Genomic DNA, 14,925 nt, shown 5'->3' with positions numbered 1-14,925 from the left:
ATTTTCTTGCAATTGCAACTGAAAAATCGAACCGTTGCCCAACAATTCGCGCTGCCTAACTAGGCATTGCATAGCCCCTGAAAATTTTGGCCTACTGCTCCCTCTTAACAGCGAAATTTTCTCTCTTCCATCTCTGAGCTTCTCGTCGTTAAATATGCTCTTATACCATATGAAAATTCCTTGAAATGCAGCGACTGGAATTAATTCTCTTAACTAATTATTTAGTTTATTAATTTACTAATTAATATCGAATTAATCACTGCAATTTCTTCACAAATAAAATAAATGTTGCAGAAATAAAAAAATGTTGGAAACTGAGAAATGCTAGCACACAAAAATTATCACTATTATTTTTGGACAAATGTCCCAAGAAAAAACCAATGTGGGGAAACCAGTGCAGCCGTGAGGGTTTTTAATATTATGTAGCAGCGAAATAATCTGAGTACAATCTAATTGTCGAAACACTAGCAATCCTCAGCAAGATATCTGGCAAAATTATTACAGAGAATTTCTCTCTACATGGGCAATCCCAAAAAAACCAACTCAAAAACTCTAGCCGTCCATGACCCTTGCGCAGGCCTCTGCGTTGCCTATAACTCGCACTTCTTGGAACTACCTCCAAGTCTAACGTCTTGCCTGTTGTTGCTATTAGAACTAATCCTCCGACCTTTTCGAAGACTTTCCTGGCCACTGACTACATAATCAAGACCCTGCTCAGCCAAATTGAACTGCCGCTCTTAAGTTGTCTGTGCAAACCTCTGCGTAGCCTCTAATGGAATAATGTTGCCTCTTATTGTTGACTCTCCAAAACTGGAAGTCACTCTCTGCCCCTCTGGCACCTGCTACGCGATCACTGGCTTGATCTTACTGCTGAATTAAACTGCCTTGATCACTAACTATCTGCAACTAGTGTGTTTTCCATCTACCCATCGACCTCTTCTTATAATCTCCAGTTGGGACTCCAATGGCCAAGATTAAAACTTAATCAAATGCTGAGATCATCTCCAAGTCAATCCGTGTGAGTTTCTCAAAAAATCTCACCTTTCTCAATAAATTACTATTAATTAACCATTTGTCCTAAGTTAGACTTGAGAAATTTTTAATTATGGTCAATTAATTTAATTGATCCATCTCGAGGTGGAATTTCCAGAAACAATTTCTGGGTTCTAGAGAACTCCTTTGTTTTAGCCTCTCCACAAAGTTTTGAGACTAGAATACCCTCTAATGTGACAAAAACTAACACTCTCGCTTATCAAGGAAGGTGTTCACTCCAACTAGTGTTGCACAATTGTCACAACACCCTCATTCTGTAACATCCTCCAACTACGCTATTGATGTCTGACAACTATAGTGGCCTGCCACTATCCACCAACTACTGCGCTAACTTTGATTCATCTACCACTGATTGTAGCTGAACCAAAACTGCAGCATCTGTGTTGCTGCTAACACTTCATTGTACATCTTGTACTGCTGCCAACTCTGCATATGCACTGCAACTCCCTCTCAACTGTTGTTATTGCTACTGCAACTGAGAAGCATCCAAAATACTTAATCATTTGTGTCTTTGTGTTGCAACTGTCTCCTGAGCATCTGACTGCTACTAGCCTTTGCATTGTCCACTGAGAAATCTACGTTGCTGTTGACTGTGCACTGAGCCTCCTGCTCTACTGTCAACATTGCTCTGCGCTCCTCAGCATCTGACTACAACTCACTCTGGAATCTAACTGCAACCACTGACACTGATCCTCCTGCTTCTGATTATGTGGGCCCCCTGTAGCAAAGGCCATGGTCTTGCTACAACAATCTGGAACTGATAAGACTGATCTCCTTGTTGCAACTTGTTAATTTTAGGTATGTTCTATGCTTAGAGCAATTTATTTCAATTTTCACAATTAGCTCCATATCTTTTCTAGATTAGCAATCACATCAGCATTAAAGTAAACTGCAGATAGAACATAAACATAAATAGCAGCAGACAAGCCAAGACAAGAGGACACAAGATGTGGCGCTAGCCAAGGACAAACCCCAATGTGAGGAAACCCTTGATCAATTCTTCTTATATGTTCTTCAATAGTTCAACAGAGAGAGAGAGAGAGAGACTACATCTACAACAGAAGTCAACACTTTGACTTCTCTAGACAAGAGCATAGATCATCTCTAAGAAGATGATACATGAGACAGTTGAAGACATGCTGCTTCAACTAATTCTCCAAGGTGACTCCTTCACCTATCGTTGTGCTGCATTCCGTCATCATGTTGCACCTCACCGCACTGCACCATGCTGCACCCATCATCACTATGCTGCATCTCATCACGCTTCATTAATCATGATTGTACCCATCACTGTACTGCATTATGTGCCATTGTTGCACCATGTTGCCATCCTGACCTATGTGTTGGCTGCACCTTGCTTGCTTGTTGTCCCTAGCATGCTTGTTGTTGCATGCTAGTTGTCCCTTGCATTCTGCTCTCCTTCAGAGACAGATGCTCCGGCTGTTTCGGCAGTTCCCAGCAATTCCGGCAGTTCCAGCCGTTCCGGCTTTTCCGGCAGTTCCAACTTTTCCGGCTTTTTTGGTAGTTCCGGCTTTTCCGACATTTCCAGCTTTTCCGACTTTTCCGACAGTTCCAGCTTTTCCGGCAGTTCTGTCTTTTCCAACAGTTCCGACGTTTCCGACAGTTCCGGCTTTTTCGGCAGTTCCGACTTTTTTGGCAGTTCCAGCTTTTCCGACAGTTCCGGGTATTCTGACAATTCCGGCTTTTCCGACATTTCCGGCTTTTCTGGCAGTTCCGACTTTCTGCCCTCTAGATCAAGGCAACGTTATTCCTTAGGATCTCTCCTCCTACTAAAACCCAAAGACAAGTAGAGAGAGGAAGAGATCCCAAGTGTGTTGAAATGACTTGAAGGCTACCTCTATTTATACTAAAACATTGAGCATATGTAGGTTTTTTGGTGGTTGTCCGACCTTGACAAATTGTCTTATAACGCAAATAAATTCATAACTCCATGAATACTTATCGGAATCGCATGATCTTTAGATCAATCCTACACCTCTTGATGAGAGGATCCAAGAAAAATATCAACTACCATAAATAAGGTGACCCACATGGAGTTTGGCCCTAGTTGCCAATTTTAACACTCCCTCTCAATTAGGGAGAACTCCATCCATTGATCCATATGTCCGACTGTACTATCTCTGCCATCAGTGCCGTGCACTGCTCTGATCTGCTGAGCTCTGCTCTGCTTTGATCTACTGAGCTTTGCTGAACCATGAAGAAGAAGAACTGATCGAGAATGTCTCATACCATTCTCTACTGACCCGAAGTCAGTTTCATCTGAAGAGAGTGTGTCACATCACTCTTACTGACCCGAAGTCAATTTTATTGATCCCAGATCAATGTCAAGAGAGTGTCTCAAACCACTCATACTGATCCCAGATCAATGTCACAAGAGAGTGTCTCAAACCACTCATACTGATCCCAGATCAATGTCACAAGAGTGTCTCAAACCACTCATACTGATCCCAAATCAATGGAGGTCATCCTAGCATAGGGAGTACGGTAGATACAGCGATGCGTCCATCGATAGTACTACTATGGTCCCTATCCTCATTTACCTGCTCATTGATCAGATGAGAGGTACTTCCCATGAGTCCCAGACTGCATGGGTAGGATGCCTCGACAGGAGAACTAATCATCCTGTCCATAGGAGAACGAATCATCCTGTCAGTGGATGCCACAGAGAACTAATCATCCTAGCCCACAGGAGAACTAATCATCCTGTTCCACAGTCGCCACGGAGAACAAATCATCCTAGCCCACAGGAGAGCCAATCATCCTGTTCCACAGTTGCCACGGAGAACTAATCATCCCGGCCCACAGGAGAACTAATCATCATGTTCCACAGTTGCCACGGGAGAACTAATCATCCCGGCCCACAGAAGAACTAATCATCCTGTTCATAGCGCACCACCAGGGGAGGGTGAGTCGCCCTGTGGTCGTATGTTGCTCCAGTAAGTACCCCAAAAACCCCCAGAGCTCCCAAAGCTCAATGCATGCAACATGCAGGACCCTTATAAGAAGGTCTCTCAACGACTCTAAGTCATTCGGGAAAGTCACAGATTTGACCTTTCCTCGGGGCTTTGACAAAATGTCTGCGACCTGTACATCAGTCTCAATGCGATGGAGCCTCCTTGCTCATCGACTTACCATATCGCAGATAAGGCAGTATTTGATGTCTATCTGCTGGAGCAATCATCGAATACGAGATTCCTCAATAATCGAATCCCCCCTCTGGTTGTCACAGAGAATCACAGTTGTATTCATCATGTGTACAAACAACTCACTTAAGAGCTTCTGCAACCATGAAGCTTCACACGAGATCATACTCGTAGCTATGTATTCGGTCTCGGCGGTGCTTATAGCAACCGATTCTGCTTCCTACTCATCCATGATATCGAAGCAGAACCCAAAGAGAACGAGCACTGAGAAGTGCTCTAGTGATCCTCCAAATTGCCTGCCCATTTCAACATTCGAATAATCATGCAGTTTCATATTTCCGGCAGTGTAGCTCAATCCATGAGAGATTGTGCCCCGAAGATATCTCATAAGATTCTTGGCACCAATCCAGTGAGGCTCAACCAAATATGAGCTCACCATGCTAACTGCAAAACATATGTCCGAACAGAAGTTCACCAAGAACATCAACGTGAATGAGTTTATGAAACTCAGAGGCATTTCTCAAATCTGGTCCGACATCACTACCATATAACTTCTGAAAGTTAAGATCCTCGAGGTAGTCACAGGCTTGCAGTTTATCATTCCACATCCGGAATCCAACTCCCTCTTATTTCTGCAAATGAGAGGGTCTGCACCTGTCAGAAATAGGTCGTCCTCATAAGGTGCCGGTATGAGAGGTCTATCATCCACAACCTTCAGGTAATGGTTTGGATCGGTTTCACTCCTAGTGAATCTCAACTTCATCAGACAGCTATCAATCCTCTCATACTACGCCCGGGGTGTTTTGCTTCAAGCCATAGAGGGCTTTCTTCCACCTGTATACATGAGATTCCCGATCATGAATCTCAAACTCCTCAGGTTGTTCCAAACCTGTGGACCTACTGCATGAGGGGAATGGTCCCCTTATAAGATTTTCCTTCGGTACATCTCAGACATGTACCTTCATGCTCTACTTGAATTCAGACATCCCTATCACCATTTGACTCACATCAGGTAGGGCCCCATAGGTAGACCTCCGGTGTTATAGATGTGATATGTCAATTAACATGATCCCCAATGGACCATCCTGCAACTTGATACAAATTGCCAACCCTAAACCCATGAGAAAAAGCATCTTTGAAAATTATATTTTTTTTAACATGTACCTTTCCATCGATGAATGCCACCCTGAAACCTTTGACTTCCATTTCCGAGATGGACACCAAGTTCTTCTTGCGATCAGGTACATAAAAGAGATTTTGTAAATGAATCGAGTTACCCTTATTCAATTGAGAGTTAACATTCCCTACACCCTTTCCGGGATATGTGGCATCAGCTCCAAGTATAATCCCACGATTGTTTCCATCTCTACCAAATTAGAGAGTGCACCATCTATCCGATCAAGTGCCTTGAAGCACTACAATCTATAAGCCAGATTCCCAAAGAATCTGAAGAAGAGGGCCAATACAAGATAACGCTTCTTTATCTTATCAAAAACAACATTTGATTCTTCATACCTGGGGTTCCTTGCTTTCTATGAAGAGTCTGCGATTTACTTGATGACCTGCATTACCTGTCATTCCTTTGATCATTGAAGATATCCCTGGAATGATTGTTATCATCATCAAGTGATGTGTCCCTGCCATTCAGACACTCCTTCGCATAATGGTCAAACTAGTTATCTGCCTTTCCTTCCACCCTGAGATCCGGTCTTCCAATGAAGTGATCTTTAGGTAGGCCATATTCCGCTGCGCCATTTTGATAATATTCTTTGCTTCGACTTCACCCTTGGTGAATTTGAAGAGGGATGAGGAATCCACTGATCCTTTTGTCCTTTCCCAATTGTCTTCAGTGATTGCTCTTTCACTCTTGCTTGGGCATTGTCTTCACCTCATCTCTAATACGATGTTAATTTTAGGTATGTTCTATGTTTAGAGCAATTTATTTCAATTTTCACAGTTAGCTCCATATCTTTTCCAGATTAACAATCACATCTGCATTAAAGTAAACTGCAGATAGAACATAAACATAAATCGCAGAAGACAAGCCAAGACAAGAGGACACAAGATGTGGCGCTATCCAGGGACAAACCCCAATGTGGGGAAACCCTTGATCAATTCTTCTTATATGTTCTTCAATAGTTCAGCAGAGAGAGAGAGAGAGAAAGAGATAGTACGTCTACAACAGAAGTCAACACTTTGACTTATCTAGATAAGAACATAGATCATCTCTAAGAAGATGATACATGAGATCAGCTGAAGACATGCTGCTTCCACTAATTCTCCAAAGCAGTGTTGATAATATCGCCGAGATATCGACAATATTCGGAAATATCGCGATATTTTCGGCGAGCCGAAATATCGCCGACCAAATATCGCGATATTTTCGAGTTTTGAAAATCGCGCGAGATTTACGATATTTCGGCGATATCTCGGAAAATATCGCGCGACGACCTAAAATATCGCCGGTGACCCTGAAATCATTCCGCGCGGCCTATATAATTCGATTTTTGGTTTTTTTGAAGTCATTTTGTTTTTTCTGAGCGCTGGAGAAGGAATGTGGTTGCTGCCAAGGAGGGTTTGAAGCCAATATTCGCCAATACGCCACCAACAACGAAGATTTCTAAGCTGCAAGTGCCAAGAACAGTAAGACAAACTCGATTCTCATTCTTCCGGTTCCCTACAATCATTTTGCTTGGTTTTTGATTTGATTTCAAATTGCAAGGGTTTGCATTGAGCAATACCACACATATTTATAGAAAATAACTTCATATTGATCACTGTCAAGGTAAACCGTAATACAATAATTCCATTCTCCACCTACAGCAGTGGTATCACGGTTCCAACAAAAGAGACATATTTGTTCATCTTATTGTATCCTATATGGTTTTTGTTGCCTGTCTAAACAATCTCTTCTCCACAAACATGAACCACTTCCACCGGACAGGAGCAATCAACAGACAAGTCACAAAAATATGCTGCCATTACCATATAATATATATGCACAGCGTGACAGCATAGAGGATTTACAGATGGCAGCTGTGTAATATGCTAGGCTGCAGAAACAATCAAGCATCTAATGTGCGGCTACAAAATATTTTCAGTGTTCACAATTACCCATTCTGCAAACAACATTCAATATACAGTTTCTCATGATCTTAACTTGATGTCCTCATGTCAGTTTTTGGAAAGAATGTAGAAGTATGAATGGGATAAATGAGCATATATTCCTCCTCTTCTACAACATTTATGCCCAAAAGATGTAGGGAATCATCACCTACAGCAGGTCTAGACTCTAAATTATAAAGTTATAAACCATTTGCAAACTACATATGTCATAAACCATCAGTAATGTGATGTCAAGTTTATGAATGGAATGAAAAACGCCTCTAAAACCTCTCAATAGGTATAAATTTATAATGCTGGCCCATGGGGATATTGAACCGTCAAATATTTGATTACCCTCGAAGAACAAAAATTTCAGGCCTATACACTTTAATAGAATGCCCACAATTATCTAAGTTCCTGACTTCTTCTATTTTCAACATACTTCAAGAATGTCTACCTGATGGATCTTAGAAGCCAATGATAACGCTTACAAAAACTCAGATGAAGAGAAGGATGATGATATTCTCAAAGATCCGAACCTTTTCAACTGCTAAAAACATGTTGTCATGGATAAGTATCAAAGTTTGAAGAAGTACTGTTGGAATTTGGAAACCTCATCTTTTCTCTCCCATATCGATGCAATCATCAAAATCCTCCCTCCATCAGCTCAAAAGGTGTTGCCTTCTTCTTCAAAGATTGCACCCTGCCTTGCTGGTTAAAGATGTAACTTTCTCTGTGCTCACTGCTATGAACTTATGAAGTCTAATAATGCATTATGCACCTACAGCAGTGGTATAAGTTATAAGTTATAACAGTTATATATTTTTCCCATGCTTGGCATAATTCTGAAAGAAATTGTTCTCATTCCGTGCCAATTTGCTATGTGTTTCATTTGCCATTTGGATACCTCACGTTACAACATGTTCATACTCTTTTGTTCAAGAGTATTCAACAGTCAACTTGTATTACACTTCTATTCAACAGTCAAGTTAAAACTGTTTTGTAAAATGATGTGGTTATTTGTAATTTGAAAATTTCGTATTACTTATTAAGTTACTAATTCCAAATTTTTTTTGGTGCTCTAGGTTTCCGTTTGAGTTAGCCCACTACAAAATACAAATATGCCAAAAGCCTTGGACCCATTTTGGGAGTATGGGAGCCCTGATGGTGGGACAAATCGTGCATATCTTACATGCAAATTGTGTCGGAACAAGATGACAGGTGGGATTACACGACTGAAATACCATCTTGCTAGACTCAGTGGACATGATGTTGGGCTTTGTACAGTTTCTAGTCCGGAGCTTATACAAAAAGCTCTTGAGGCAATTGAAGAAAAGGACAAAAAGAAGGAAGAGGCGGAAAGAAACAAAGCTGAACGTGCAGGTAGATCTTTCGGGATATCTTCTCCTGATTTTGGTGTTGAGGGTAGTGGGCCTAGTGGCCCTAGTGGGAGGGGCTCCACAACTGGCACACCATCACATGCTACTGCTAGTGTGAGTGCGAGGTCATCATTTTTTGTTCCACGAACAGGCGCTGGAGCACAACCTGGCATAAAATCGCTTGTTAAAAAAAAGGAGAAGCAAGAAGCAGATAGAGTCATGGGGAGGTGTATTTTTTGGAGCGACTTACCTCTCAGCATCACGAAAACCAATCCATTTTGGCAGCCAATGTGTGATGCTATTGCTGTTGTGGGCCCAGGGTACAAAAGTGCCACATATGAGGAGTTGCGGGGGCCAATTCTTCAAGCAAAAAAACAGGACATCAACTCTAGATTGGCGGAGTTGAAAAAGACATGGGAAGTCACTGGATGCATAGTGATGTCTGATGGTTGGACAGATAGGAAGGGTAGGACCCTTCTAAATTTCTTGGTACATTGTCCTAAAGGTACCATGTTTATTAAATCGTTGGATGCATCAGAACATATCAAAGATGCAGCAACGATATGTGAGTTGTTAGATGGGTTCATTCGGGAGATTGGTGTGCAGAATGTGGTGCAAGTCATAATAGACAATGCAGCTAATTATGTGTCTGCCGGCAGAATGCTTATGGAGAGGCATCCCACATTGTTCTGGACTCCATGTGCAGCGCATTGTCTTGATTTGTTGCTTGAGGATATGGGGAAACTCTCCTTCATCAAGGAGGCAGTTGATATGGCTAGGAGCATCCCCAAGTTTATTTATAACCATGCTTTTGTTCTTAGCCTTATGAGGAGGTTCACTAGAAATAAGGAGTTGCGACGTCCTGCCATCACACGTTTTGCCACAACCTTTATTACTCTTCAATCTTTGCTTCGATGTCAGTTCGAGTTGAAGCAAATGTTTGTGTCTGATGATTGGCGTAATTGTAGATACAACAGGAGACCTGATGGGAAATCCATTGCAAAAATGGTGTACTCTGAGACATTTTGGCGTGGAGTAGAAGAAGCATGTGCAGTTAGCGAACCTATAGTAAAGGTTCTTAGATTGGTGGATGGAGAGAAGCCTGCAATGCCTTACTTGTATGAGGGCATGGATAGGGCCAAGGAGGCCATTTGTTCCTATTATGCAAACAAGGGTTCTGCTGGCCTTGATAGGCAGATGATGTTATGGGATGTGATCGATAGTCGGTGGACAGGGATGCTTCATCGACCCATTCATGCAGCAGCACTCTTCCTCAACCCCGCATTTTCATACAAATGCAACTTTGATTTTGATGGCGAGGTGATGGACGGGCTCCATTCCTGTATTCAGAGGATGGTACCTGATCTTGAGCTTCGTAGCAAAATCAATCGCGAGGTACAGTGTTATCAGGATTGTGTTGGCCTATTTGGCTTTGATGATGCCATTAGGGAAAGGGCCCTCTTCATGCCACGTAAGTGACAAGTCATCACTCATTAGAAATTAGAAATTTGAATTTAATTTTGTTTTAACTTTTAAGTTTTTGAATTTTTTATTTCATTATTTTGTTGTAGATATTTGGTGGCGAAGCTATGGTGCAAGGGCACCAAATTTGCAAAAATTGGCTATACGAATCTTGAGTCAAACATGTAGCTCTTCAGGGTGTGAGCGCAATTGGAGTGTATTTGAGAAAATACACGCCAAAAAGCGCAACAGGTATAACTTTGAACTCAAGCCTTCAGTTGAGCAATTACACTTATTGTAATTTTTAATTTTTAATTTATGACCTTCAACTTCAAGTGTCAAGAGTCAAGAGTCAAGACTCATTACTTTTTTTGACACTCTTACAGGTTGGAGTTCGCACGCCTCAACGATTTGGTGTATGTGCATTACAACATCTGACTTCGAGTGAGGCAAATAGAATCACCAATGGATCCAGATGCCATTTCCTTAGACAATATTGATGTATTGTCTCCGTGGAGGGTGGAGTCTGAGGAGCCCATATTGGAGGAGTCACCTTCATGGTTAGAGCCAGTGGCAGATGATCCATTAGAGCAGGGGCAGCAAGAGGAGGACTCGGAGTCAGAGGAGCAGCAGCTCTTAGAGGAGGAGCAGGAGGAGGAGGACACTGCAGGAGCATCAGCATCAACACCATCTGCTATAGATATAGGAGAGCATAGCTCCATGCCTAGCACTCATTATTTGACATTAGGTGCAGAGTCAGGGTCAGGGCCTTCTACTACTAGGGGCAGGCCTGGCAAACAGCCCATCATGTTTTCCCGTAAAAGGGGGAGAGGGCAGTAGATAGATCGCTGCTAGTTTTATTTGTTATGCTACATGTAACTCATGATGATGAGATACTTTTATATATGTGATGTTATTTTGTATTGGTTCTCCATATTTGAGTCCTTGAATGGACAATTATCAGGGATCAGCAGGATTTGGTATCGTCTTTGATATATCATTTCTATTTGACATCATATATATCAGTGTTTTCTTCATATTTATGTGTCAATGTGTTTATTTCATGTTGTTATTGCTTTATATGTTTAAAAATCTGAAAAAAGTTTATATATTATGCATTTTTTATGCTTGCCGATATTTGCCGATATTTTCGCCGATATTGCCGATAAGATATTTTTTGGACCCTCGCCAATATTTTCCCGATACCTATATTATCAACACTGGTATCAACACCTAAAACTTTGAAAAAACAAAAAGAGATATGGAAAACATCAGACCTCTATTACTAGGTTATGAGAATCCGTAGAAAGTAGACGTGTTACTTGAAACTACCAGAGTCCAACAAGGCTATAAATCTGATGCAACTCTGTACACATAGCTCAGCAGGTCAACCGGATTTAAACTTAGAAAAGTACACCACAATTTTTTACGAAGTTGGAAGGTTTAGGTGACAAGGTTTAGCAGGGCTGAAACAGACAAAGCATCAGTCACACACACATCCAAAAGACATCGTTACCAAGTGGAGTCTATTTAACAGTTTAGTAATGCTTGCTACCAAATCTGTTACCCAGATTAAGTAAACAAAGGGTACACCTCTTTAGCAGAAGAGCGTATCGAAAGCCTTACTAACATCCACAGAAATGAACAACGAAATCACAGAACCCCAATCTCCAATGGCAATAGATACCAATGTTCTTATCCCTGCAGGATAGATCTCCTGTCAAGATTAGGACCTACATTATATAAGCAAGTGAAATGACTCCAAGGATCTTTTATACTGAAACACCCACTAACTTCTAATCTAGGTTCAAACCTATTTGAAACTGAAGCACCAACTATGAACAATTCCTCAGAATTCAAAAATACAACAACAGCCATCTAAAACAATACCCAAGAGTTTGAAACTAAAACAACAGCGATCAAATAACAACTAAAATGTTTGAAATAATATGAACAACTTGATAGGCACAAAAGAAGCAAACACAACACTCAAGAGATCTTTTTTTCTAAAATGCATCCAGCTTGAAATTAATCAAGTACATTTTCCAAAATATAGAAATAAACTGGAAGTACACTTTCAAAAATAAATATACCAGAAGTAGTAACCAGCATAGATCCATCTTAAATATGGATCTAACATGAGCCGAGAGGGATCCATTTCTTCACGTGCAAAATTTTTTACAAGCCTACATTATTTAAATGTTTTGTATAGTTATTTAATTTTTTTATTTTTAGATTTTTTAAAATTTTTATTTTGGCCGACATGAGCAAAATTTCAACTTTGATGACGGACGGACGGACAGAGTTACACATCATACTGGGCTGTAGAATGAGCCTATCGGCTCAACCAGACCAAAATATTTTCATGATATTTGAACATGGAAAAGAAGGTGACTATTAATGTGGAACAATATCGTATCAAATGAAGATACCACTAGTATAGATCCCCATCTTAACCCCAGATCTAATTAGCATTGAGAACAGACAAATACAAAAAAAAACCTTAAACCTAGCTGCAAAGCTCCTTCCCCTTAAATTCCCCTTAAAGACACCAGCTTAAAATGGATCTATTCTAGTTTATCTTCTAAAACTTAGGATAATTTTTTTAGATTAGATATCGAATATTAGGCTTTTTCCCTTCTCAATTTATTAAATTTACACAAAAAAACAGTTCATTTACTTTATTAGCCTTTAACAAGTGACCCACAGACAGAGATGACCCCATCCCTGGCTGTAGAATGTACTGAGAAAACTATAGTAATATAGCTTGAAATTACAGACATCACATACATAAAAAAAAACAAGTCAATCAGGGCCAACAAGGCAGGACACCAAAACGTTCAACAATGTCAGTGTTCTTAGGCAATGGCAAAGCTTTTAGTGCAGCTATTGCCACCATAAACCCCTTTAGTTTTACAACTGTTACCAACACAAAGACAAAATGAACTAGTAATGTTCATAACTAGGATGTTCGACCATAGAAGCCGAAATTTTTAAAACCCAGCAATTTTAATCAAATCTTTGATCATTCGACTCTCAATTCGGAATCTAAGAAAAGAAGTCCAAATACCTCTGGATCAGATAGGTCTGAAAGGACTTTAATGGGAAAATGAACAAACCAAGGTCCAACGTGCCAAGATGTTCAGCTCCTACTGCCCCAACACCCTAAACTGGCAAACCCCCAATCCCAACATAATAATACCACATAACACAGTGATCTTCATTTTTCAACAAAGTTATAGCAACTACAGATCATACCTGAGCAAAAACCTTGATTCTTGAAGACGGCCCTCTACGCTCAGCCACACATAACGGCAGACATCTCGAATCTTTGGCCAAATTAACGAAAATCCTGCTGTTTAGACCGTTCTTATTCGCTCCAAGTTTATCCAGGCCATTGGCAAGGGAATTCGGCTGAGTAAAACGGGCACCGCATGTGGCAAGAGATTGCATCTTCCTTCGTTGAATCTAACGAACGCTACAAATTCAAACCCTGGAAAACAGAACTTGATCGGCAGATTAGCTGTGGCGATGCATCAACACTTGAAGAGCTCAGAGAAAATGGGGTGCTTTTACTTATACAGCATTCAGATTATATTTTACAGAGGCAAGGCCTGCTATAATTGCTTTTGAGGTGGGAGGGTCTTTATGAAAATGGATTAAAGTGTGTATGGTTGCTGTTTGTCAGAGTTGAAGGAAGTGTGTATCGAGGTTGAAAATAGTCCAGTATGTGGTCGTATCTATATATTATATATATATGTCAAGGGCTTTGTTATTCAACCCGTGAAAGCGGCATGCAATGTGAGATGGCGACCGCCTGCAACTTACAAGGTGGTATTCTGGAAGTCTCGTAAATTGCGGCACGTCGTCTATGTCGGTCCAAAGAGCTTGATGTTGTATATACAGTCAAGACAGGCTTCAGAGCTATGCTATCATCCATGGTGTGTATACGTTCAAATGATGTGGCATTGTTCATTTCGTCTTTTATATACATTCAAGTGACGTGGCATTGCCCATTTCGTGGTCTATATCCATTCGAGTGACGTGGCATTGTTCATTTTGTATACATACAACGTCTATATGCATCTAAATAACAAGATGATGTGGCATTGTTCATTTGCGTTGGATTTTTAAAATTTCGAAATTATAATTAATAGAGATAAGGATAAAGTTAACGACATGAGAAGATCTGATATAATTATTAATTATAAAGGCTGACAAATGAAATGTCTTTTTTTATATATTCATTAATGTTGATAAATGAAATGTTAATATTTTTCAAGGGTTTGGGGTGAAAGGATCTTTTATTAATTGGTTAGAAGAGTGAGATACATGTTTATTGGGTGGTTATAGGTGTATTGTTAAGTTACTTTGTGATGTAAGGGTCATTGGTTTTGTGATGTAAGGGTCATTGGTTTAAAATTTTGTGGGTAAAAATCTAGTCGTGTTAAAGGTTGATGTGGCCTAGGGTGGGTGTTATCCCCGAGTGATTTTGACAGCTTAGATGCCCCTAGGTTGTTGTTTCTCAAGCCAAAGATCAAGCTTGTAGCTATAATCTCAACAACTTGATAAACAAACAAAAAAGATATGTTAGCGAAATTTATTAAAATTTAATTTAATGATTTACTATTTCTTATCATGCCTGAATGTGAAGTGTTAATTTATTATAATGATTTAAAATAAATAGGTTTTAAACTAAATTACAATTATTTAAAAGAAATAGCTTTTAAAATAAACTATAAGATTGATAAGAGAATATAAGT

The 14,925-nt window shown here is 40.2% G+C and overlaps 1 protein-coding gene across 1 annotated transcript in view; it reads right to left on the bottom strand.

Annotated features, from left to right (window-relative positions):
- The window catches only part of LOC149196452 (phosphoglucan, water dikinase, chloroplastic-like), a 216,020-nt gene extending 202,115 nt beyond the window's left edge, over positions 1–13,905 (bottom strand). The window contains exon 1 of the mRNA XM_089405564.1: positions 13,421–13,905. Within this exon, the coding sequence (XP_089261690.1) occupies positions 13,421–13,615 (195 nt within the window). The 5' untranslated portion in view covers positions 13,616–13,905. The remainder of the gene's footprint in view (positions 1–13,420) is intronic.
- Positions 13,906–14,925: the final 1,020 nt, after the last annotated feature.

The sequence above is a fragment of the Pinus tabuliformis genome, chromosome 2_2 (assembly GCF_031772625.1).
Source record: "Pinus tabuliformis cultivar Carrire ecotype Pingquan chromosome 2_2, CPIR1, whole genome shotgun sequence".
NCBI lineage: Eukaryota > Viridiplantae > Streptophyta > Pinopsida > Pinales > Pinaceae > Pinus > Pinus tabuliformis.
Note: the sequence above shows the minus strand (reverse complement) of the source record. Positions and strands in the feature narration are given on the sequence as shown.